The sequence below is a fragment of the Phoenix dactylifera genome, chromosome 8 (assembly GCF_009389715.1).
Source record: "Phoenix dactylifera cultivar Barhee BC4 chromosome 8, palm_55x_up_171113_PBpolish2nd_filt_p, whole genome shotgun sequence".
Taxonomy (NCBI): Eukaryota; Viridiplantae; Streptophyta; class Magnoliopsida; order Arecales; family Arecaceae; genus Phoenix; species Phoenix dactylifera.
Genome location: NC_052399.1, coordinates 21,227,556 through 21,254,014, shown reverse-complemented (window position 1 = coordinate 21,254,014; position 26,459 = coordinate 21,227,556). Strand labels below are relative to the sequence as shown.

Sequence of the window (26,459 nt, the reverse complement as noted above, 5' to 3'; positions counted from 1 at the left end):
CTCGGCACGTATCTAGAGTTGCAGCACCTGAATTGTACACGATTTTTGAGTCAACTATGGAGTTACATGCAAAATATTGGCTTATGCGAAATATTATATAAAGGTCTCTATGAAAGGCGATAATATTAAGGCCCTGTTTGGGAGAGCTGTTGGCAGTAGAGCTGTTGGAAATAGAGCTGTTGGAAGTAGAGCTGTCTAAAGTAGAGCTGTTATAAAAAGCTGTTTGCTGTTTGGTAACTACATTCGTAAAGTGCTGTGGTACTTTATTTTGTGTTTGGTAAACAAACTGAGAAAGTACTTTTGTATGACAAAATTACCATAAAGGACATTGCATAGTATTATACAACAGAACATAATAAAACATAACATAAATTAATACATAAATATACGATATAGTATAATATTATTGTAATATATAATAATATTATATTAATATAGCATAATAGTAATATAATTATTAGAGTAAATTAATATTTGGTAATATGACATAATATTAAATTATTTAATATAACATATTAATGTATTATGATATAATGTAATATATATTATATTTATAGTATAATACAATAATAAAAGTATAAAATATTATAATTATTAGTATAAATTAATTTCTCATAATATAACATAATATTAAATTATTTAAAATAACATATTAATGTATTATAATGTAATGTAATATAATACAATATTTATAGTATAATACAATAATAAAGGTATAAAATATTATAATTATTATTATAAATTAATTTTCCATAATATAACATAATATTAAATTATTTAAAATAACATATTAATGTATTATAATGTAATGTAATATAATATAATATTTATAGTATAATACAATAATAAAGGTATAAAATATTATAATTATTAGTATAAATTAATTTTCCATAATATAACATAATATTAAATTATTTAACATAACATATTAATGTATTATGATATAATATAATATGATATTATATTTATAGTATAATACAAAAATAGAGGTATAAAATATTATAATTATTAGTATAAATTAATTTTTCATAATATAACATAATATTAAATTATTTAACATAACATATTAATGTATTATGATATAATATAATATGATATTATATTTATAGTATAATACAAACATAAAGGTATAAAATATTATAATTATTAGTATAAAATAATTTCCCATAATAATTTTTCATAATTTCCCATAAAATAATTTTTCGCGGTCCAGGGGCTCTTCTTCGTGGTCCACGCTCGAGGAGGACCTCAGCGTGGGCCGCGAGGTTGATGATAAAAAAAAACAATAAATTGATTTTGGAAGGTATGGAAAAGGATTAAAAAAATTTTCTTCTAAAATGTGGTTCAAGAGATGCATACAAAAATTGAAAAGAAAAATACCTTTTCTTACAGAAGGGAGTCTGACGGCTAGGGTTCTTAGCTCCAGCAGATTTTTAGGTTTATAAAGGGACAAACTATGTAATTATGTTATTTTAATATGGGCATTTTTGTCAAAAATACAGCTTTTCGAAAAAGCTGAAACAGCTTCCTCTCAAAAGCTCCAAATTGCAACTTCCTCCCAAAAGCTGTTTTCAGCTTTCCGCAAAAGCTGAAACAGCTTTTTGAAAAATTTACCAAATACAGTTTTTCATCTAAAAGTACTTTTGGAGAGACAGAAAGCGCTTTCTGGCCCTCCAAAAGCTCCCCCAAACAGGGAGGACTGCGTAAACCTTACGCATGGGAGTTACCATAAAATTTGTATCACTTGGGGCAGAGCTTGTAAAAACGAAAGTTTTATCTTCTAGCCAGTCCCTGCACTCGGCCTGCCGGGACCTGTACAAAGTTAACGCGAGAACTATGTCACTTAAGTCCCTATCAAGATATATTTTCACATCTTAGTCCATGAGTCGTGCTTCGAACCAAAACCCTTTCGCGAGCTCTTCCGTCTTCTCGCCTTTCTTATTTCTTCCGTCCGGCCCCCCGAAACCCTCCGCCTTCTCCGATGCGAAACCCTCCCAAAACCCTAGCTCTCTTCCTCCTTCGATCCCTGCGATAGCGTCGAAGGGAACCGAATAAACGAGAAGAAAGAGCTTCAATGGGCGCTCTGGATCGTGCATCGAGGGCGGCGAGGTCGAAACTCCGGCCTCTTCTATTTACTACGAGTCCTATTTCATCTACATTTAGGGGAATCCCGTTCGGATGCGTTGATCGCTCGTTCTGCTCCCAATCTCGTCAGAATAGCAGAGAAAGTGGCGTAGATTTGAGCCAATATCCGCCGGAAAGGATACGGAACTTCTCCATCATCGCCCACGTTGATCACGGGAAATCAACGCTTGCCGATCGTCTCCTGGAGCTGACGGGGACCATCAAGAGAGGCCACGGCCAACCTCAGTACCTCGACAAGTTACAGGTTTGGACAAAATAGTTAACAAGCTATGTTCTTGTGTTTTCTTTATTTCAGTTTAGGATGTTTTGATGGTGAGTATTTGTTTAGGGCTTCTTAAATCCTCAAGATTCATGTGTGGTTGGGTGTTTTTATTCTTTTGATGCGTCTACATGGGTATTTTTGAGCTTGGAGGGAAGGCATTTGCTGAAAGAAGGGTGGATATCTAAGAACATTGTTACAAAATGGAAACAGATTTTTAAATTTCCATCTCGGTAGGTGTTATTTGGCTTCTCATTGGACAGGCTGGGGAATTGAATATTCTTGCCAAGCTGATGGAGCAAATAACTGCTTCTGATGGTGCCAATTTTCTCCATTAGAAACCCTTCGAGAAAACACACTATGCTACCTTTAGGTAGAAAAAATAACCAACTATGTACATTGAGATTTATCCTGCATCTCTATGACTCCACTTGAAGGAAAAATAGAGTTTGTGCTTTTATTTGCCATTTATGTATTTGCCATCCATGCCATCAGACCCTTCAGCTTAACACAAAGTAACCATACTAGATACTCATAAATGCGTATCAGTGTCACACAATGTCCACAAGAACAAAATCTTAGAAATTACCAAGATATTACTCTGACATGCACCTGCATTCGATACTTATACTCAAGTCCTTGAAACACTATGAAGATTCAGTAAGCATCCATGGTGCTTTGCATTACAGAGAATCACGTCAAGGGGCTTGGTATATGTGATCTTTTATATAATTGTGCCCTTAATTATAAAAAGCACCATTATGGTGTGATAACGAAGAAAGCGGCTCAAGAACCATGTAATCTGAATTATATTGGATTTAGTGCTAAGATCACACATGGCATCATCTCTTCGTAATAAATAATGATAAACAAGACAGCGGGCACATATAACTTAACAACCCTCAACAAGACCATACCAAAAGCCTCAGTGCTGAAAGGGACAAAGGAAGTCAAATAAAGAATCTGAAATTGGTTCATCAACCTGACATGAAATAATTGTTTTCATCTTTCTCATTTTGCCATTTCTAAATTAGTAATCTCTTTTCAACTACCCCCCCTCCCCCCTGTAAATGTTGTGAATGACTTATATTTACAGGTAGAAAGAGAGAGGGGTATTACAGTTAAAGCGCAGACAGCAACTATGTTCCACAAGCATAAATTTGGTTTCCCTGATGCCTCCGATATTCAAGATCCACCAAATTTTCTACTGAATCTGATCGACACTCCTGGTCATGTGGATTTCAGCTATGAGGTATCAAGATCTCTTGCAGCTTGCCAGGGTGCCCTTTTAGTAGTTGATGCTGCCCAAGGTGTTCAAGCACAGACAGTTGCTAACTTTTATCTTGCATTTGAATGTAACCTGAGTATTATTCCTGTCATAAACAAAATTGACCAACCCACTGCTGATCCTGATCGTGTTAAAACTCAATTGAAATCATTGTTTGATCTTGATCCAAATGATGCTCTTTTAACTTCTGCCAAAACTGGCCAAGGGCTTGAGCAAATCCTGCCTGCTGTTATAGAGCGCCTACCTTCTCCTCCTGGGAAATGTGATTCACCTTTGCGGATGCTTTTGTTAGATTCTTACTACGATGAGTATAAAGGAGTAATCTGCCATGTTGCTGTTGTTGATGGTGCTCTCCGCAAGGGGGATAAGATTGCATCTGTAGCAACTGGCCAGAATTATGAAGTCTTAGATGTTGGAATAATGCATCCTGAACTTACTCCAACTGGAGTACTTTTTACTGGACAAGTTGGTTATGTTGTTAGTGGCATGCGTACAACAAAAGAAGCACGTGTTGGTGATACACTTTACCATTCCAAGAGCGTTGTGGTACCTCTTCCAGGTTAATCTTCTCGACATAGACCCATTTATAGACTTCATTTTCATTTCTTTGTTTGTTGAATAATACCCATAAACAGATTCTTGCCAGTAACTACTAGTCAATTTAGGTAGTGTTTTTTTTAACTATTTGTTGCTTGATTTCTTCTATTCAGATATTCTTTTATATTTTTGGCTTTATAAACTATCTGGTCTTGCAGGTTTCAAGCCTGCAAAGCATATGGTATTCTCTGGTCTTTATCCAGCTGATGGATCTGATTTTGATGCTCTTAACCATGCAATAGAGAGATTGACATGCAATGATGCTAGTGTATCTGCTGCCAAAGAGTCTAGCACTGCTCTTGGCATGGGATTCAGGTATATTCATTTGAGGAGAAATTTTAGCCTATTCTGTATTGTTCTCCATCAGTTTTGTGAGTTAAAGAGATATTGTCAGTTCCTTTTTACTAGATTCAGCACCTATCCTTGTTTTTTTATATGCATATGATGTGCTTCGGACAGGTGTGGCTTCTTAGGTTTACTTCACATGGATGTCTTTCATCAGCGGCTTGAGCAAGTATATACTCTTCTGCTATTAACATTCTTGTTATGCTGCGTTTCAGAAATATAGCAGAAATTACATTTTTGTTTTTGTTGGTCCAAGCTATTGATAACTTCAAGTTCAGGTAGTGGTGATAGAGTTCATGATATTGCAATGAATTAATATAAGCACTTTCTGTGCTTCATGCAGCTTATGAATGACAGATCTAGAAACATGCCATCTTTGTTACGAAGAATTTCCTAAGTATTTAGCCTAATATCAGGCATGATATGATTTTCTTTTTCCTTTTCCGTTACAGGCAGAAATTAATCTCCAATATGTTTGTTTGTTTTTAAAAAGGAAGCAACCCATATCTTTTCAACCTAGATGTCAACATAATTCTTGGTTTTTCTTTCCCCTGTTGGATAGGTCACTTTCAGATATGATTATAGTGTTCCGCAAGTCAAATACCAAATGATTGTTAAGATGCCCATGCAACAACAGTATTCTGTCAATAAAAGACATTTGGCTTGCTCTCAATATTGTCCATTGATTCATGCCTTAATTTTCTGTTTCTCTAATAATATTTTGTATTTTCGTACACTAAAAAAATAAAAACAGTATGCATTCTATTTCTTCACCATATATTAGTCCTTCCCTTGAAATGTTTCTGAAATTATCTTTGTTTACATGTGCTTTGTAGGAGTATGGAGCTCGAATCATATCTACCATACCAACTGTGCCATATATTTTTGAGTATTCAGATGGAAGGTATGGTACTCGACTACTCGTGTTATCAGTTCACATGCTATTAAAATGGTCATCGCAGCTAAAGCTTCTTTGCTTGTTTAGTAAGATACAAGTTCAAAATCCTGCTTCACTGGCTTCAAATCCTGGGAAGCGTGTAACTGCATGTTGGGAACCATCTGTTATTGCAACCATTATTATTCCTAGTGAGTAAGCGCTGTTTCCTTATTTTGGTTCTTTTGCAAGTATTCATCTGACATGATATTAGTTGATTTAATTTGTAAAGTATTGATGTGTCATCTATTCATTTTATTGATATTCAGGTATGTTGGACCTGTTATAACACTTTGTTCAGAAAGGAGAGGAGAGCAGCTAGAATATTCATTTATTGACAAGTAAGTCTTTTTGGAAGACAAACAGTTTTGCATTTGGTAAACTAATTGGCGACTACCAGTTGATGCTGGATTCTTCTGTGCAGCCAGCGTGTGCTTATGAAATATCGGTTACCACTGAGGGAAATCATTGTGGATTTCTACAATGAATTGAAAAGTATAACATCCGGATATGCCACATTTGATTATGAAGATTCTGAGTAAGTTTCAACTTTCTTTTGTGTTCAACCAACATGTGGGAAGAGTATTATCAACCTTATCAATATTCTAATCATCATACAGTTTATGCTGGTGTTTGATGAGCAAAGTTTTTCTTTCTTTTTTTGGATAGTATCTACATTTTAATCAAATTTGTGACTTAAGTAAATAATGTTACCACCTTTTATCATAAAAAAGTTCGAGTGCACAAGTGTTATACTCTGAAAAATTTTCTTGACCTACTTGGCAAGTCCAAAATTTTTGTATTTCCTGATTATATGTTTTATAGTAAGGTTGACTGTGGTGCAAGCGTCAGTCTGACAAAGACGATGAATTTTGCTTGGATGGGCTGTGTTTTTTCGTTAGTGAATATTTAAGTAGATGTTGGTAGCAATCCTTTTGGAGGGGCTGCTCCAGTATTTTTATCATTCTCCTGGGAAACTGATTTATTCACTCTAGCTTACTAACATCAATGCTTTTTTAGTTAACATTGTGTTTGTGGATTTAGTGTTTTCTCATAATTTAATTTCAAGACGAAAGCATGATAGCATAACATCTTTTACCAAGAATAAGTTGTATAATCAACCTGATATATGAATTATGCACACAATATGTGCGAATTTATTTTCATGCTCCTTTAGGGAAGTATGTTTCCTTGGCTGTTCAGCATGATACTGAGATTTCATGCGATTATTATTATTATAAAGACCACTTAGAATACCAAATGTGGTAAGATAATTTACACTGCTCTCTGGGCACATGTTAAGTAAAAGAGTCGGGGAGAAGAAAGTATGGTTCAGATTGTCTGCTGGCGTTGAGACTGTTTATGAAAGAAAATGTTCTAATAAATGCAGTACCAGGTAGCAGCAGCTGGATACACATAAGAAGCACTGGTACATGCTCCTACTTGAGGAAGAATCTGTAAAAGAATCTAATAAGAGAAGAAGACTTATGCATCAAGATGCTAGACATAATTTGAAAATCAAATTGATGGACGTGGTCTTGGATACGAACAAAAACTTTTGAATGGCATCAAAAGTTGGTTGTGACGGGCACTCTGCACACACTATCCTGAACTCTTACCCTTTATTCTAGACCATTTCATTGTTTGACTGTCCTGGAAGGATCCTACTTAGAAAAAAAAAGACTGTCCTGGAAGGATCAGTATGTCATAGAGACCAGGATGGTGTTGACTCCATCATTGTCCATTTTTAGTATCTATCACTCTTGGTTCTTATGTCTTCCAAACATAACTAACATTCTCAATTTGTGTTATAGGTATCAAAAATCTGATTTGGTCAAACTTGATATCCTCCTCAATGCCCAGCCTGTTGATGCTATGGCAACCATTGTTCACAATCTGAAAGCGCAGAGGATTGGACGTGAATTGGTGGAAAAACTAAAGAAGTTCATAGACAGGTGTAATAGTGCTTAGTGCAATCGGAAGTGCATCCTTTATTGACTTCTTCTGTTCTTTTGTTTATGTCTCAATATGTCATAAATTTTTGCAGGCAAATGTTTGAAATAACGATACAAGCTGCGATTGGCTCAAAGATTATCGCAAGGGAGTCGTAAGATATTGGCACAACCTCTTCCTCCTTGTTGCAACCTAATAGTTTATAATTACTGCCAATTCTTTTGCATTTTATTAATGACATGTTCTTGATCCATATAGAATAAGAAGGATGGCTCATGCATGGTATATGTCGCACACATAAATATATTCATAATAGATGCATCCCTGCAATTGTTCACACATAATTACTGCCAGCTTTTCACTTTACATAGAGAGCAGCAGTGCATGCAAGCACACATGCATGACCAAGGATCGAGACACCTATTCCCTGTGATGGGGTAACTGCCACAATCTCACTTGAAACTTATAAAACAGCTTACATAACTTGTATTAAACTATCAATTGTTTCCAACAAATTGCCATAGTAGCTTTGTGAACTCATGTGCTTATGTTTAAGAAGATTTTTAGGACATGTTAGTTCCTCTTAGAAAAAAAGAAAAGGGAAAAAAGACATGACGATATAGCTTAGAAATTTCATACTACTCTATGGATATTTGTGCTTGTGATAATGCGCCAATTTTATTGGTAGCTCTCGATGAATTTTTTTTTTAGAGTAATTCGACTTGAAGAATTCTACAAGTTGAAAGTATAAAGTACGAAATCCTTCAACCAAGGTTTTCCGTGTCTACTTGTGTTGCCTGATACTAGGTGTACTGTACAAAATCTAATAAGGTACTGGATGGTACAGAGGCTCAATATGATAATGTACTGTCACTGACAACAGTGTATCATATGTCAATATGGGGTTGGACCATACTGATCCAACCCCTACTGGTAAGTGTTGGTACCAATCTAATATTGTATTTTTTTCCTCTTAGATGTGAATTATATCTAGGACTCCAATGAGGGTGCCAATTGGTTGAGTTGGTAATGTCACCAAGTGTTGGATTCTAATGACCTTGGCTCGATCTTGCCCTCACCTTGATTTCAGCCAGGCTTCCTCCCTCTCCCTAATTCTCATAAAAATGGGATTCCAATCACTTCCATTTTATGGACTCTACCCGTAAATTATAAACTTGCGCTCTTTAGTACTATGGCCTAAGATAAAATCACGTGAAGATAGATTTAATAAATTCTAATCCCAAAATAAGTGCTGAACAACTTTGTTCACATTGGAGATACTGGTGCGTTATTTGATCCCTAATCATTTGGTTTGTCTTTGAGGACAAGGTGCTAAAGCAGCTCATAATCCGAAACATTTGGGCACTGCTGACCATCAAAAAGTTTGTCGAATTACGATTGACTACGTCTCCAGCATCTTTTTTGCACGTTCACCAGCTAGGCTCTCTTAGCTTTTCTCCCCATTTTCTGTTAAGAGGTGGTTTTGTAGGCTTTGAAGTCCAGCATGCACTCGATTCTCTGTTAAGGTGTTCAAAGAGACGCCACAGAGTCTAACACACATGCTGGACTGTGGCTTTCCCATTATATTAGAGTAGATATCTTGTGAATTATAACGTTCAATTGAACTGTTAAATAAGAATCATTTTATGCTTCAATCACCCAAAGGTGTCCTAAATTTGAGCGCAATGATTTTTATCATTAAATGTTGAATAGCAATGGAAGCTGGATATTTTGGATACTTGCTCCTGGTAGTCTTGACTAGCATCTCCAACCAATTAGAGTATTTCTCATGTTTTAAGTACTTCACCAAGTAACATCATAAGCTTTTCATGGCTATTAATGAAAATTTTATATTTTGATTCCTTGCATTGTTGAACATCCGTCTCCACCATTAAATCAAAGTTTCGTATTGTTCCAATTGTGTTTGTGTTGTTTATATAGAAATTCACCGCCTATTCTCAAAGGTTCTTGAAGAACAATGATATCTCATGGTGTTGAACTGTGGGGTTGTACGTTCATAGGAATTGCCATTCCTTTCCTACTTCCTATACTCCACGTAAGCATTCCCTGCAACAGGATCTCCTGGTCAGGCTGTAATTTGTCTTGCATTCATCTTAAGTCAATTGGGTCTGTTCTGAACTTTGATTGTTCCATCTTCCCAATGTTTGTTCTGATAAATGATTCATTTCCATGTCAGAATATCAGTGACCTTCTAGATATTCTGCCATTTTTCCAACTTTGAGTAGGGTTCATGGTGCAGTCCATCGCTTTCCACCCCTCTGATTTGCTTGACTTTTGGATTTCTCAGATCCCAATTCCATCTTGGAGTATATGATGAGCTATTTCTTGGTCTTGTATTTTCATACATATTTAGTACAAATAAATACGCTTGTTGGTTTGTGCTGCTGATGGTAGCTTGATTTTTGATGTGTTTTGCATCCATTTCTACAATCACTTTCTTAAAAATCTTAACTGCTTGATTAAATTTTCTCAAGATGATTCACCAGGAAATTATAATTCTGCAGCATATCTTTCTCATGTACTGAGTTGTGTATAAGAGCATTCGACAAAACTTATCTTTTTTTTCCTTTTTGGGGTGTGCGCATTTGCAAGGGAAAAAAATTTGTCTGTTTGTTATATGTGGATTTTGGTAAACCTCTTTTAAACTATTCTCACCTTAAGAGTATAGAAATATTTGCTGCATATGAGGAATAACAGAACAAAACATGCTTTCAATGTAGAAAATTTCTTCTTGAAGTTCTCACATGTTGCCATGTGATGTTTAATCCTCTTCTCGAACCTACATCGATTGTAAAATCTAAAGTTTTTCATCAAAGATGGAGCTTGTCTGGGGTTGTAAAATGTAAATTCTTTTGCATTGGAGTCTAATGATGCAACCTTGAAAGGATGACTAGGAAATCTGCATGATTTGCATGTGTCATGGAGAAAGGAGAAAAAACAGTGATTTAGAAGGTAAAGAAGGGGATGTGGGAAGTAGAAGGAAGGATGAGAGTTACCCACCAAATTTTTTTAACTGTATTCCAATTAATTATTAATTTGATGTCAGTCAGTTAATATACATATTTGTATATATACACATCCTAAAAATTTGGAAATAAATATAATTCTAATAATTAAAACATTTGAACTTAATCTTCACATATTGATGACTTAAGCTTGTTTTGTGTGGTGTAGAACATTTCTTTTCAACCCTAAACATAGGATTCTGGGTACGTAGAACTAAAAATCCACATATATGATATATTTTTCCTTAAGATGAGGTGACTGCACGGTGGCATGAATTGATCTGTACATGGACTGGCCAACTTAAATATTCATTCTCAAGTATATGCTATTTCTTAAACCATGGAAATCCATAATCTAAGATGGTGTTTGAAGTTCTCTCCTTGTCTCAAGACGAAATACATGCTATTTTTGTACTTCTAAAATCGTTCCTGTTTCGGTTCTGATTCTTTGATGATTGTGTGCTTCATAATGACTGGATCGTTTATTCGCTCCTACAAACACTTCAGATCATCTTTTTCTCCTTGCAGTATTTCAGCAATGAGAAAAAATGTTCTAGCAAAATGCTATGGTGGTGATGTTACACGGAAGAAGAAGCTCTTGGAGAAGCAGAAGGAAGGGAAGAAACGCATGAAGCGCGTGGGTTCTGTTGATATACCACAAGAAGCATTCCATGAACTGCTGAAAGTGTCCTAATGGTTAAATAGGTAAGTTTTAGTTTGGTTAGTTTGCAATTTGGCCCTTGGTGCAGCGTATCAGCATTTTAATTTTTTTATTAGTAGTTGAAATTACATTTTATGGTGATCATACGTGATTCCAGAATAATACTCATCTGATCCATTTGAATATCTTATTTGCATAAAAAAATTTACTAATCAGACCTGTAGCTTAATTGCCAAATCTATATCATCTTGAATGCGCAGAGCTTGAAATCACTACATTTTTCTTTTATATGCAGAATGCATGATTTTATTCTGTACAAACAAATGTTCTTGCAATATTTTGTAGCACTAAATTCGCATTGGCCGTTCGTACATATGAATGTAGCCTCTGCCATCTTTTATTCAATAACTTCTCTAAGGTCCCTACGGTTTTCTTTCAATAACCTCTCTAAGGTTTTCTTTCAACCACCCCCCCCCCCCCCCCAACCCCAACAAAAAAAAAAAAAATCTCTAACATTTTCGTTCCTCCATATGCTTACATGAAGATTGAAGATGCCATTATACTGTCTGATGGTCTCCTAATCAGCTCTGCGGAGGCAGGAAATTCCTCATGGTTGCTGAGAACAGGAGAGGTCAAAGGAAATGGTAGAATAAAGCAGCGTGTTCTGTCTGCATATCACAAGATTATCACTTGAACCATGGAAATTTCTTTCTTAACAGTATTTTAGGCCTTGATTTATTTGTATAACCATGCGAAAGGAGCATGCTGCTGTAAGGACTGAAATAATACGTGTCACTATGGTGTAAAATTGTTTTGGGTGTGTTACTGAAACAGTAATCCTTGTATTTACTGTATTATTTTTTATTTTTAAATAAGCAAGATTTCAGTGATTAAGCTTTTAAAAGTAGAAATTTTATAAAAATCTATTTGCTGTTTGCTAATTACATTTCTAAAGTACTGGAAAATTTTAATGTGTTTGTTTAACAAACTGCAAAAGTACTTTTAGTACGATAAAATGATCATAAAGAACATAGCACAGTATTATACAACAAAGCATAATAAAATATTATATATATATATATATTAAAATATAAATATATGATATAGTATAATATTATTGTAATATAATACAATATTATTATAACATAATAATATAATATGATATTATATTATATTTGAAGTATAATATAATAATAAAGGTATAAATTATTATTATTATTATTATTATTAAGAAGGGAGATTTAGGGTTCTTTGTTTTCTTTGTTGAGTTCCTGCAGATTTTTATAGTATAAAGAATATTTTCTATAATTATAATATTTTATTATGGATATTTTGGTAAAAAAATAATTTTATAAATTAAGATAACTTTTCGATGCATTTTTTTTAAGAAGTTCTATTTTGAAGCTTCCTCTATGAAGCTATTTTAGCTTTCTTTCTTTTTTTTTTTTTAATTAAACATTCTACTTTTGAAGGGTTAAAAAGTAATTTTTGAATTTTTGACCCACCAAAAGCTATGCTAAACTGAGCTAAATAATTTGATATTATTCAGTACTGCTATTATATTCTAGACCTAGGATTGAATAATTAATGCAGTATCTCTTTCAGATAAATGAATAAAATGAAAAAAGCTTTGGATCATCCGGGATATTTTGCTGGAATTATTCAGGTTGTTGTTGAGAATTGTTTTTCAGAGGAAAAGGATTTTTTTTTAAATTTTTTGAGAGAAGGGACGAGCTGCCCCTGTGCAGATGCAGGGACGACTGGGGCGATATCCGCTGAACCAGTTGGCACCTACGTTCATGCATAAAATCTACGTTTGTTACTCCATGCATTCCGTGATGGTCGCACTCAATAGGGCTCTCTAATGCAACGCTCGGCTGAAAGCCTTTAGGTCATTCTCTAGGGCCGCCCTACGGCCAAAATAAAACAATGCGACCCAAAATTTTAGATGGAAGTACTTTGGTAATGCCTCCAGGTGAGAATGACGCCTACAACAGTTGCTGCTACTACCAACGTGCCTCTAATAAAGAACATCTAATTCCGAAGAAAAAACAGTCGAAACACTTCCACAAATGGGAGCCCAGGAACAATAGAGGAGGATCCTATTATGGTATCCATCTTCAGCCGGGTGAGGTTCTGAAAATAAACTCGGAATCAGCAAGCGAACCATCAAATCTCACATCCAAGCCAGCCCACCAGCAATATGGATCCAGGGTCACCCAGAGACTGAAGCCAACTGCTCCTGGATGAACTCTCATCCTCCACATTTAATGGTGCAACCTAAGCATGTTATGTTTGATCAAGATTAATGTTATTGCACCACCTTTCGTAAAGCAGCATCCAAAGATTAGAACATCAAGAGAGCGAAAATTGGAGCTTGCTGGAACACAGCCGAACTACAAGTTTATATTGATGCACATATATTTTTACTGTCGACGCTTCTGATGTTCAAAGCTTATCCCGAGATATAAAACATCAGGGAGGTAAGAGGTAATATAACATCCAATCATCTATAAAATTTGGAACAAGATAACTAGTATTAGAATCCACACAAAGCAAAACCATCAACCCCAGACTTCTGTCCACAATACGTAATCCAACTAATAAACAAACCCGAAAAAACAATAATAAGCGGAAGAATAATAATATAAAAACCCCCAAGTACATATGCTGCCCCTTGCTTGTACCATGTTGAATCCCCAAAAATTCTGGCATTGCAGGTGCCAAAGCCTAAATGGAATAAAGCAATCCAAAATAAATTTATGTCATGAAGCAACTCTTAACTAAAGATAGATAGCCATCTAAAGAAGACAGATAACTTTAGTCATTCAGGGACAATGAGCCAAGCTGATCTGCAGCATCTGAACCTGGAGATTGTGCTAACCGTAGGACTTCCAAAGCTTCTGCAACTTTCTTCTGGAGTGCATCTGGAGATTCTATAAGGTGGAGGACCTCAGTTTGATCCATCTCTAGGAGCATTCCAGTCACTTTGCCAGCCTGATCCCGTTCAACACGTTCAACAAGTGGGTATAACTGCTCACCCAGCATCTGAAAATCCAGAAGAATAAATAAGCCAATGGGTAAAGTGTAATTGCAGGTGGAGTCCAGTTTGTATCACTTCCAATAAAAATGAGACCATCGGCTTTAGTGAACTAAATGAACAGGATCACACTAAAAACAGGAACAGATGCAAAATTTACAATGAGATCATGTGAACCTAATCTTAAACAGAGCAACCAGCCTTGCCCAAACTTTTATGACAATTAGGTGCATCATATATTGTCCAAAAGGTAACAACCAAAAACACCTGCAATTTTGACTTCAGGAGTATGGATGCATAAAATAAACTTTCAAGATCTAAACAAAATCACATCTATCCCTAGATCCAGTTACCATCATCATCTGAAATTATGCAATAGGTTCTTGAATTTTTGGATTTTTCTGTGCATTGAAATTTAAAAAATAAGGACCTATTCGGATGGGGGACAAATTTGTCCAAGTCATATCTCGTCATCAGAAGAGATTTCTTATTAAGGAAATGAAGAAGAGAATTTGGAGATTTCTGCAATCCACTTGATCCCTAAAATCCTTTTTCTTGGGACAATGTATCATTTGAGAGGCGATTTAGCTTATCCCTGAAAAATTGGGATTTGGAAATCCAAAACACCCCAAATCTCTCCAACTTCCTTTCTTCCTGCTTATTTTCAACTGTGAAATTCCATAAATGAAAGATTATTTGAGGATAGAGTGTCTAGAGTCTAAACAGCGTCGAATAATTTGGAGCAATTGATTAAACACATAACATTGTAGGATGAAAGAAAAGTTGGTTGGCACTGACAGAACTGTACCAACATATAATTGCATTGCAATATTCATGCATTAGTAAAAGGACTAGTGGCTTCCTGACTAATTATGTCATGACTTAACAAGTTGAAGCATCTTACCAGTCGTTGACGCTCAGGAGCTGCAGAAGCTAGAGCAGAGGCAAGAGCTGTGATTGGAATTGGTGAAGATCGGACTGCATCCATCGGAGCGACATGCATACCACTTGCATCAAGTGGCAAAGGCATCATTGGACCCATCAGACCCTGAGGTATCATTGTTGGATCAACCCCATTACGAGCACTTTGCATATATCTAAAGCCCTGATTAGCATTACGCTGAATCAACTGAATCCATGGATCATAAACAGGAGATGAGAAACATGAGTCAATCATAGTTGAAAGCAGAAAGTGGAGTATCAGAAAGATCAAGTAAAAAAACAAAAACTGGCAGAACAAATCATAATACTACAAGAACAATTTCATTTTTCTGGTAGAGACAAGTTGAGATAGCAAATATTTAACTTAAAGAAGCAAAGTGAAAACATTTCCAGGAATGTGATAACATAATCAGAATGAGGGAAACAATCGTGTTAGCAGCTACATAATGAAGACAAAAACAACATCTCATAATGATTTGATCAAATTAAATATTTTATAAGTTTTTGCCTGCCAGGTGGCTGCTAATTCCAAGGGCCAAGCTTTCGGCCTGATAACCATCTTAGAGATATTATCCCAACTAAAAAGTGAAGATAAACATGTTCGACATAAAATAATAATCACACAGGTGCAGACATGGACACGCACAGGCACATGCACACCCATGCAATTTATCATGCCCATCAATTTGTAACAAGCCATCCAATCAAAAGAAATAAGTGTAGCAACGTATCTGAAGTGGACTAAATCATCTCTCCCATTATGCTTGTCATCCTAAGGGAGTTATCCAAGTTGTTCAGAAGTCTCGCTGAAGGTAGTCAAATAAAGGTCAATCTCAAAATGAACATATCCAATTTGGATATGAGAGATTAATCAAAGAACCTAATTAGTTGTAAATTGGAGAGCATATCCACAAGAAGTTGACATTGAATCATTAGATGTGCAAATGTGTTGCTCGGATAAAAATGTCCTTCAGTGTGCTTTACTAAAAGTCTAAAAGGAACATTATCATAAGTGGGTGTCAGGGATGCCTTTTAAATTATTCTCTCTTAAAAATATCCACTTCCTCCAAAAGCAGCTCAAGGTGGAAGCCTTCTTACCAAGGGCTTCTTCATACGACACTCTTATCCGTCATTTCACGATGGAACAAGAAAGTTGCTTAGATCCTTCATGACGACGCATAATCTTAACAGCAATTATGACCAGATATACAAGTAATGATAGCGGGATTTACACAACAGATCTGCTACCTGTGTAATGGAAAGATAATGGGGAAACCACATCGGAAATCAAGGCAGTTGATGCAAAAGTAAGAATTGTTATTGTTGTCCTAACCACTCCTAACTCAAAAGACCATCACCAATTCTATAATATCAATAAGATAATAAATTTAATATTGCTCAGAAACGGTCCTATGTTTAAAAAAAATGCTACTAGTGCAGCCTAGGAGCAAAATGGGTGACCATATAAAACTAAATAAGGTTCATCAAGCAGTTCCAAAGAGCTGGACAAAGTTAGATATTAGGTGAGGAATTCATTTAATTGGCAAAAACTAAATAAGGTTATCCTAGAAAGATCTCAACACTTAAAAGAGTAAAGAAAGGTTTCTTATTACAAATTAAGTATGATGGCTTTCGAGCAAGTATACTGGCATCAGAAACTTCAGATAAAAGCATAAGCATAGAGAATTCATATGAGTCAAGGTTAGAATGCTCAATGAAAATACTCGTACCTGCTGCTGCTGCATTTGCTGGGACACTCCTCGCCTAGCACCTACCCTTTGTCCAGGTTGTCCTTGCCTCTGAAGGTTATAAGGCATCATGAAGTTAGGGGCAACACCAGGCCGGATTCCTGGAATAAGCTGCTGTTGGAAACCATAGCCCGCAGGTTGGGGCGGAATGAGACCAGGAGCACCCTGACCAAAGTAAAGTTGCTGTGGGGCAAGCCTAGGTGGACCAGGGTGGTAGCTGGGCATAGAGGGCATTGCAGGTGTCATAGTCCCCTGAGCACTAAGCTGTGCAAAATGAGCCTGCAAAAGAAATACATGGCCTCAGAAATACAAGTTGTACGACCACATCACTAGCGTGTGTGGGCACATGTGAATGCACACGTGTACATACACACATACATATTAAAAAGTACATTCAAAATTATCTTAACATTGAGAAACACTAAATGGCACTTGAAATTCTTAAGTCAATAAATCCTGAAGCAAAGAGCAAACGAGAAGAGCAATACATGATTATTAAACACATTGAGAAAATGACTGATCAATGACAAAATCATTGAAAGCATTTCAAGGATTGCCATGAATTCAACATGTGCGGCATAAGATGACAACAGAAACTTCCTCTCCACTTCTGAATGGAAGTATCTAAACACAGTAAATCAAGGAATGAATTGGAAAGCATAATGAATAAAATGCATTTCTTATGAAGCAGACATGTTTACTCAGGAAAGCAGGAATAGAACTTCAGAGTGGTGTGGCAGTGTAAACATGATAATCAGTTTCCAGATCTAAGCGCAGGAAAAAAATAGGAACTAGAAGAAAAAGAAAAAGAGAGGGGGAAAGAACAAGGGAATGACAAATAAGAAAAGAAAAGAAGCAGAACAGAGTTCTGCAAAAAGAGGATATGGGCAAAGAGGAGAAGAGAAAGGAAAAGGGGAAGAGGATCTGCCAAAAAAGGGAGAAGGGAGAAAAGGGAGCAGAGACAGAAGAAAGGAAAAAGGAGAGAACGAAAGTAATAGGAAGAGGAAAAGAGCCTGGATGAGACGTATATCATTCTGGGAAAATATAGAATTTTCAAAGGTGTGTGGCCTGGTAGAAGATTGGAAAGAAGAGGGGAAGAGAAAGCGGTAGTCTTGGCACTCCATACTCATGATGCTACAGCCTCCTACACAGGTATCTCTCTCTCTCTCTCCGCACCCTCTCCCCATCCACACACCACACATGAACACAGTACCAGACACACACCCCAACTCACGCTTATCAGCTCAGTTGGTAGTCTCAGCAATTCATGTCCGCGGAGCTACGGCCCCCTACAGGAATATCTGTCTCCCCCCCCCTCCCCCCCAAAAAAAAAACAACCCCCACACACAAAAAAAAAAGAAAAAAAGAAAAAAAGAAGACGCTTGCACAAATGGAGTAACCACAGACATGCACACCCCAACTTAGGCTTATCAGCTCAGTGGACCAATTTATAGGAAAATCTAATGAAAGAGGAAGGACCATTACAAGGTCTAGCACTAGGATTACTTGCATGGGACCATGCCCCGTGACCAACCCAGATGTTTGAATAGAAAAAACACAATTATCCCTTTACAAAACATCATTCCATGCAATCAAGACAATAAATTTAGACCATTAGCAACACAAATCTAATAAAATCATCCATATGGGAGAAAGGGAGCAGAGACAGAAGAAAGGAAAAAGGAGAGAACAAAAGTAATAGGAAGAGGAAAAGAGCCTGGATGAGATGTATATCATTCTGGGAAAATATAGAATTTTCAGAGGTGTGTGGCCGGGTAGAAGATTGGAAAGAAGAGGGAAAGAGAAATCGGTAGTCTTGGCACTCCATACTCATGATGCTACGGACTCCTACACGGGCATCTCTCTCTCTCTCTCTCTCCGCACCCCCTCCCCATCCACACACCACACACGAACACAGTACCAGACACACACCCCAACTCACGCTTATCAGCTCAGTTGGTAGTCTCAGCAATTCATGTCCGCGGTGCTACGGCCCCCTACAGGTATATCTGTCCCCCCCCCCCCAACCCCACACACAAAAAAAAAGAAAAAAGAAAAAAAGAAGACGCTTGCACAAATGGAGTAACCACAGACATGCACACCCCAACTTAGGCTTATCAGCTCAGTGGACCAATTTATAGGAAAATCTAATGAGAGAGGAAGGACCATAACAAGGTCTAGCACTAGGATTACTTGCATGGGACCATGCCCCGTGACCAACCCAGATGTTTGAATAGAAAAAACACAATTATCCCTTTACAAAACATCATTCCATGCAATCAAGACAATAAATTTAGACCATTAGCAACACAAATCTAATTAAATCATCCATATGCAATTTGCTTTATTGAACTTCAACCTGAAATAATTGTCTATTGGACACCACAGCAACTTTAATTGACGTTAGCCAACAATAAAACAAGTAGCTTTAAAAAAAATAACAGATACAGTCCATTCAAATTTTGGAACATCTTAACAATGGTTCTCAAGTATCCAACACCAATACTCGGATTAGTGCATGAACCTTGGCAAAGGCATCTTTGGATCAAGGGCCTACTTGATGGTACAAATTAGACCATAATATATGGTACAAAACAATGTTTCTGTATTGGTCGGTACCGGTGCATATCGACCGTACCATACCGGTACCGAACTGGCACGTAGTATGGGAGGTGTACCGAGTATCGGTAAGCCAAATCAGTCTCTATATCAGGCATACCGACACAATAGGATGGTACCAGTATGGGGTCCAGGACCGAGATGAAGAACCTTGGTACAAAATGAATCCACATCCCATCTTACCCTGATGAGCAGGGGAAAGTGTTTGCCTAGGAATTAAATGGCATTATTGTATTTAAGTAAAAAAGTTTGAAACAGAGATTTGCTTTAGAGGATAAAATTATCAATATATAAATGGCATATTTAATTGCGCTAGCATTAGCTTTTGGCTCGATAATATTGTTTCCCATTGAAAAAATGAACTTACTAATGCCTATGAACTTCAATGTGAGATAAACCAAACAATGGTCAACATAAGAATTAAACAAGCAGTTTATTTTTGCATCATGCCCAAAAAGGTTATTATCAATCTAGAAAAAGCCAAGCGAGATTAATTAGTGAGGAATTCAAAATAAAGGAATGTAAGAAAAAATTATAATAAAAACGCCCCCTGGATATTTCAAATTGGGATTATAAGTTGTGGGTGGCAAAGCTCTAAATGAAGCATAACTAAGCAGGGGACCTAAAATGTAGCTTTATCTAGAATATGTCTATAACAGAGAAAGCAACAAAAATAAAAATGATAAAAGATTCCAAAAGAAAACATTTTTTTAAAATTAAATCAATTATGTAGAAGATGGAAGATAATAATGGTACCAATTAGAGTTGAAAGTTAAAACAGATGGGGATATTGAAGTATTACTCTCAAATTTTAAGCTATCATCAAATGCCAATAAGAGTGAGTAGGTGCTAGAGAACCTTTTGGAGAAACAACAGACAGGCTATGGTGCATTGATGTCTATATCAAACACTAAAATAGGGACAGGAGAGCATACGGTGACGGTAGTACAATGATGATGCTAAAACTGACTTCTGAGCAGAATGATGATATGATGAGAAGAAAGTGAGTTGTAGGGAAACTTGTAAGCAATATACCAAAAAATAAATGACAGATAAGTCCAATCACATGTAGGAATGGTTAAGCAAGTGCAGTTTCGGCACAAAAAAAGCCCCTCAAAGGAGGCCTTGGATTTTCAGGTTACAAGGTTACGGGATAGGTGAAGACTATGCATGGCACTAATTTATGGTTAAGTAGGATCCATGAAAACTATGCGCTTATGGTTAACAATTGCCCAGCCATAGAAAGGACCTGCATCAATAAATAAATATCCCCATAAAGATGCACATTCATTTATGTTTTTGACTTTATGTCGTATTAAAAACAAACAGTTTCAGATCTAAATACAAAATCCACTCTGCACAGCCATGACCACATAAGATTTGAAAATGATAATTTTTTTCCAAAGCAAATTCCTAATACATGGTTAGAATGTCATGGATGTTATTTTAGATTGTAAAAGAAACAAAGATCGAAAAACAAACATATTAAGAAAGACAAATTAAATTCTCAAGGACGATAACACAAACATTGAAGGAACCCGAATGATATGTATTAACCAGAACCCATTACTAAAGAAGAGTATCAATAAGAAGTATAAGCAAGACAAGAATAGGGAAAATTATACAAGATCAAAAAATCGGGAAAAAAACAGCCAAGGAAACAATATAGTCATCCTACTTATAGGTTACCAATAAGCTCTGTACTGATGCACTAGTAAATTAGTAACAAAGCAACATGCACCTGCAACCTTGCTCTTCTCTCCTCTTTACGTTGAGCCACAGCAACATATAAAGGCTTCGTTCCTATCATCTTGCCATTCATTTCATTTATCTGAACAATGTTCAAAGTCAAATGTAGCTTAGCAGGAAAGATTGCATGCATCTCAATAATCTCACAAAGGAAAAAAAAACATTAAATAATTTGTAAATGATTATTCACTTACAGCACTGTTAGCTTCGTCTGGAGAAAAAAATTGCACAAAACCAGAACCTTTGCTCTGGCCTTGTGAATCCACCATGACCTGGAAAGAATAAAAATACAGAATAAACTTACATGAAGTTCTAGACGAAGTGTTCATTATAAATCAATGTATAAATCTGCATAATCATACCTTGCACGAAATTATAGTGCCAAATGGACGGAACAGCTCTTTAAGACGATCATCATTAACATTATCATCAAGATTCTTTAAATACAAGTTACACCCTTGAAGTTTTTCCATTCTTCCACTTCTCTCCTGTTCATATTTGGCCTTCAACTCAGCCTCTCTTTCAGATTTTTTCTGTGCTTTTCCAACATACAAAACTTTATCATGTAAAGCCTTTCCATTATATTTCTCAACTGCAGAAGCAGCAGCACTTGAGTCTTTAAAATTTACAAAGCCAAATCCCCTAGAAATTCCATTTTCATCTTTCATAACTGCTGCACTAGTGATCTCACCGAATGCTCCAAATTCATTTTTCAAATCATCATCAGTAAACTTTTCAGGCAAATTCTTTACATATACATTAAAGAACTTTGGAGTTCCATTTGCAGATTCTCTTTCTTGACGACGGATAAAGAAACCAACATAAACTTGTTTTCCATTGATCAACATCCCATTAAGTTGATTAATAGCCTTCTGAGCTGCATCATCACGTTCAAACTGCACAAAGCCATATCCTTTCGACTGACCATTAAAATCAATGGCCACCTTACAGGAAAGGACAGTACCAAAGGAGACAAATATATCATGCAATGCCTTGTTATCGATCGAGTGGTCAAGATTCTTGATAAATACATTAGCATAACCACTCTTTCGAATACTAGGATCTCGGTGCGAAAACATAATCCTGATAGGTTTCCCATTTATTGGCGTAAAATTCAAAACCTCTAGGGCATGATTAGCTGCAAGAAAACACAAATTATAAGGTACTAAGAGCAAGTGTAGGTGCTTACAGAAAATCTCCATGGAACGAGGTATATTGTAGTCCTACCAATAAACTGCAATAACCAATTTACAAATAACAAATAAACATGTAGATAATTGCACAAAAAAATTGTATGCATTTTCCTTCTTTTGGTTTACCAACCATGCTTGGATCAGTTACAAAATCCAGTAGCTGCTTTTAATAGTAAAAAAGACACTGTTTGCTCTATTTTATTTGAACGAGGCAGTAGCTTAAAATATAAAAGAAGAAAAACACAAATAAAGATAAACATCTGTCTATGAGACTAAGCAGGTACAAAATCTTGCAAAAGTGTGCACCTCAAACAGCATCAGTTAATGCTGCATTTTCCTCCACTCAACCTGTTCGATGTTGGTGGAAAAATAAAGTATGGAGAGGAGATACAAGCCGAGAAATGGTTTTAGGGGAGGAATGGGGAATTATAAAGTCCGGAACAATTAAAAGAAGAAAAAAACTATGTCAAGCCAATAAGGTGGTGACCTCCACTCTGCCAAAAAGTCTTTTTGGTTTTATGTCAAGCCCCTTTCGCATTGTTGTCTAGGCTACAGATTTGGCAGTCACATTGGATTGACCTCAAGGTAATGGTATAAATTAGTTCTGAAATCAAAATCATACTTTAATCATATTTTGCTCCTTAGATTCACTCACATATTGACAAATTCAGGCTCTCAAATGATCTTGCACATTTATATAACATACTAATTCTTTATAATTATAATGTCAACCATGCAATAGAAAGTTGTGTTACAACACACTCCCACCCCTATCTTCCCGTTTATTAAGTATTCACAATCCATATCTTGGTAACCTGTATTAGGTTTTAGTAGACTCAATTCATATCTTTCTATACCCTATGCTAAGTTTTTATATTCTCACTTCATGTAGAAGATGGAGAAGAAGTAGTAGTTTAGTATTCTCGATCCATATCTTTGTAACCTATATCAAGAAGAAGAACAGATGATGATGATGATGACGATGAAAACAGCAAGAGAAAAAATAGAACAAATAAATATTGACAAAGAAGGGAACATTAACCTAGGCTCTTCTTTTGATTTCCTTTGCTAGATGTCCATTCCCAAGTCAAAAAAACCAGCCACCTTGGCATCTCCTTTAAATAGACCACTAAAGACCTCCTATGGTTCATAATTTGAGTACAACTTCGAATCTGGGAGGAAAAAAGCCCTAATTCCATTCCGCAAAAAGAGATAAATATATTAAAGGACAAATGCTTTGGTGTCTTGGAGCTCCTAAAAATATCTTGAAAAACCTTCCTAACTTAACAGTGAATCACCTTCAAATGACTTAACTGCTTTCCACTTAAGCCTGATCCCACAGCCCAAACCTTCCTCTAGAACCCAAATGAATCAAACTAACTTTGGCCCAGAACAGCAATCAAAGGGCTTCTTGCTGGTTTAAGCGTTCCCATAGGGGATCTTGACCATCCTTGCTACTCTAGCATAAAAGCCTTATTTAATTTAAGAGAGTCCACTACACAAACAAAAGATAATGTTCACATTATGTTTCCGCAAAATGCCTCTCAATTCAGGCTTGCCAATAAATTTGCAAAACCTCAATCAAGCTTAAGCTTACCCAACTTCTAAATGAATCTTCCAGCTTCAACTTTTTCACCTCTTTGTAGTGAAAAGTAACCCAGGAATCTCCAATTTCTATAGATATTATCCATGAAAATATATTTCAGCTCCTTGATTTTCTGGGAGCAGAATTATAAATTGGACTCTAATAATTCTGTCATTGGAAAAATCTTACAATTTCATTACCAAACAGGATAAAGAAAGAATAAGCCTTCTAAATTATCTTCAATGATCTCCTAAAACATAACATCTGAATCATACATAAAAAGGTTCTAATTCTCAGACATTGTAGAGAAATCAGAATCAACGAATCCAATATGATACAAAGTTTTATTCCATCTCCAAGTCTACAAGTATCACAAAAACATAAAAGCCGCAAACACTCAAGGTGGTGCTGCATTAAGCAGTGCAAATTTATACAGGGCTCGCAGCTTTTTAAATTGTGCATGTGGCACTTTAGCTAACAAAGATCTCAGATTTCATTGTTATGTAGCCGAAACAGTCATAGCCAATAACCCACAGCCAAATTTCTGAAGATATCTTAGCAAAAAAAAGGGAAAAAAAGGCTTCGAATCCATACCAAGAAAAATCCATGTAATATGGATTACAGGCTAAATTTAAAAATCCAAGACCCCAGAAACACAAGAAGTCCGATTTATAACAAAACACGTAGATAATCAGACAACAAAATAACTTCTTTTTTCCCTAATGAAGTAGGCCAATGAGTTAAAAATCATGATCGATTATAAAACTAAGACCTGGACTCGGACATGCAAACATGCAGACGGGCAACAAGCATCAAGAATCCAATATCCGATCAAAAACAATAAGAACACAATAGAAACCCTAAAAATCTACCGATAAAGATCAACAATTCGATCGGTCTTACCGTCTTGGGCGGTATGGAAATTGACGTAAGCATAACCGAGGGAAACCCTGCGGATTTGGTCCCTGCAAACCCTAACGGAGGCGACGGGCCCGACCTGGCTAAAAAGATCGAAAAGCTGCCCCTCCGTAATGGACAGATCGAGATCGCCGACGTAAAGCGAGGCGTTGATGTACGCCTCGCTCGGCACCGGCGTCGGCGACATCTGCGGCGGGGAAGGCTGGACGGGGCCGGCCAGGGGAGCGGGAGCCATGTTCGCCATTGCCGCCGGAGTAGAAAGGAAGCACGATCGAAGACGACGACGAGGAGAAGAAGGGTTGGATCAACAACGAGGCGAAGCCCTCGCTAGGGTTAGGGTATATCGATCTTTTTGGGATTTTCTGAGGGATTTTTCTGATTTTTTTTTTCCTTTTTGGGTGACTTCAAAAGGGGCTCGGGGGAGGCGAAAACGCGAGAGGGGAGCGAAAAGAAGAGAGGGAGGGAATTTATATAGGCGGAGGACAACGGGGACTGGGATCCTCAGAGAGTGATGTGGTATTCGCACGTGCGGTCTGACGTCGTGGCGTTAAATCTACGGACTTTATCGTGACGGTTGAGACTGGGAACACGTGTGAACTGATGGGCAAAAGTCATAGGTCATGGTTTTGGGGTGAATTCCGTCGGCGGTTTCTCTCCGTTTTGCTGTCACCGCCAGGTGATATTTATATCCACACCGCTTCCGCAGGGTTGGCAGGGACGCCCGAGCCAGCACCCGGACCGCCGTTGGGAGGTAAGCTCACCATGTTAGGGGAGCCGAAATTCAACTTCGGACCTTTGACCGTTGAAATATCTGACGATATCTCGCCAAAAATAACAATATAATAATAATCCATATTATATATTTAACCCCCTTTGGCTGGAATAGATTTTGTAAGAAATATTATTTTATAGTAGAGAATCGTATCTGTCAAAATAAATAAATAAAATCTAACCCCCTTTGGCTAGGGAATAGATTTGGTAAGAAATATTATTTTACTTTTCTATTTTTTTGGTAGAACGGTGGATTATACTGATCTATGAGTACTATAAAAAAAAAAAAGAAAAAAAAAAGTTGTGGTAGAGGAGTAGAGGCAGCCCATGGGTCCCCCAGAGGACTCCACCCGAATGCTAAGTAACGAGGAGCCAACTAAGTTGACAGTTCTGCTCACCTTCTGGTAAACATAAGTAGTTTGGAAAGCGCCACAAATCCTCGTTAGCCTATGGACGTTCTATAGCAGCAGGTGCCCATCGTCAGATTTGTGCTGGCCCCGGATCTACTCGATCATTGTAGTAGAGGCTGTGAGAACCCGTGCGGGCATGTATTTAGTCCCACATCGGTTATTCGCTGGGTAAATCTTGGGTACTTATACAGGATCAAGGAACCCAAATAATAACTTTCGGCTAGCCATTTTGGGTGAGATCTTGGGTCGTTACAAATGGTATCAGAGCGGACCCAG

At 36.7% G+C, this 26,459-nt stretch overlaps 2 protein-coding genes across 4 annotated transcripts; one reads left to right on the top strand and one right to left on the bottom strand.

The window, feature by feature from the left end:
* Window positions 1–1,905: 1,905 nt before the first annotated feature.
* Window positions 1,906–12,112, top strand: LOC103709768 (translation factor GUF1 homolog, mitochondrial). 3 transcript variants are annotated; one of them, XM_008795268.3, is made up of 12 exons: window positions 1,906–2,389; window positions 3,501–4,251; window positions 4,448–4,604; window positions 4,749–4,803; window positions 5,471–5,538; window positions 5,620–5,724; window positions 5,838–5,909; window positions 5,993–6,106; window positions 7,383–7,523; window positions 7,616–7,675; window positions 11,076–11,252; window positions 11,794–12,112. In XM_008795268.3, exons 1-11 carry the CDS (start codon window positions 2,075–2,077, stop codon window positions 11,239–11,241), a joined length of 2,004 nt encoding a protein of 667 aa, XP_008793490.2. In that variant the 5' UTR covers window positions 1,906–2,074; the 3' UTR covers window positions 11,242–11,252; window positions 11,794–12,112. The 3 variants fall into 3 exon arrangements, with proteins under 3 accessions (XP_008793490.2, XP_008793489.2, XP_017698960.2); XM_008795267.3 differs by having other exon boundaries at window positions 11,753–12,112; XM_017843471.3 differs by having other exon boundaries at window positions 11,076–11,253; window positions 11,765–12,112.
* A 1,580-nt stretch (window positions 12,113–13,692) lies between these two features.
* LOC103709767 (polyadenylate-binding protein 3) lies at window positions 13,693–25,455 on the bottom strand. Its single transcript, XM_008795266.4, has 7 exons — window positions 24,988–25,455; window positions 21,669–22,444; window positions 21,501–21,578; window positions 21,299–21,388; window positions 16,921–17,217; window positions 15,153–15,377; window positions 13,693–14,256 (listed from the first exon to the last, which is right to left on the bottom strand). Exons 1-7 carry the CDS (start codon window positions 25,244–25,246, stop codon window positions 14,029–14,031), a joined length of 1,953 nt encoding a protein of 650 aa, XP_008793488.2. The 5' UTR covers window positions 25,247–25,455; the 3' UTR covers window positions 13,693–14,028.
* Window positions 25,456–26,459: the final 1,004 nt, after the last annotated feature.

What these genes read in the sequence shown, in the direction of transcription:
- LOC103709768 (XM_008795268.3), top strand. Translation starts at nt 2,075, where the DNA reads ATGGGCGCTCTGGATCGTGCATCGAGGGCGGCGAGGTCGAAACTCCGG. An exon ending in TTCATCAGCGGCTTGAGCAA is followed by an intron (nt 4,804 to 5,470) that starts GTATATACTCTT and finishes TGTGCTTTGTAG; the next exon opens with GAGTATGGAGCTCGAATCAT. An exon ending in TTTGATTATGAAGATTCTGA is followed by an intron (nt 6,107 to 7,382) that starts GTAAGTTTCAAC and finishes TTTGTGTTATAG; the next exon opens with GTATCAAAAATCTGATTTGG.
- LOC103709767 (XM_008795266.4), bottom strand. Translation starts at nt 25,246, where the DNA reads ATGGCGAACATGGCTCCCGCTCCCCTGGCCGGCCCCGTCCAGCCTTCC. An exon ending in CAGACGAAGCTAACAGTGCT is followed by an intron (nt 21,389 to 21,500) that starts GTAAGTGAATAA and finishes AACATTGTTCAG; the next exon opens with ATAAATGAAATGAATGGCAA. An exon ending in AGAGAAGAGCAAGGTTGCAG is followed by an intron (nt 17,218 to 21,298) that starts GTGCATGTTGCT and finishes TTTCTTTTGCAG; the next exon opens with GCTCATTTTGCACAGCTTAG.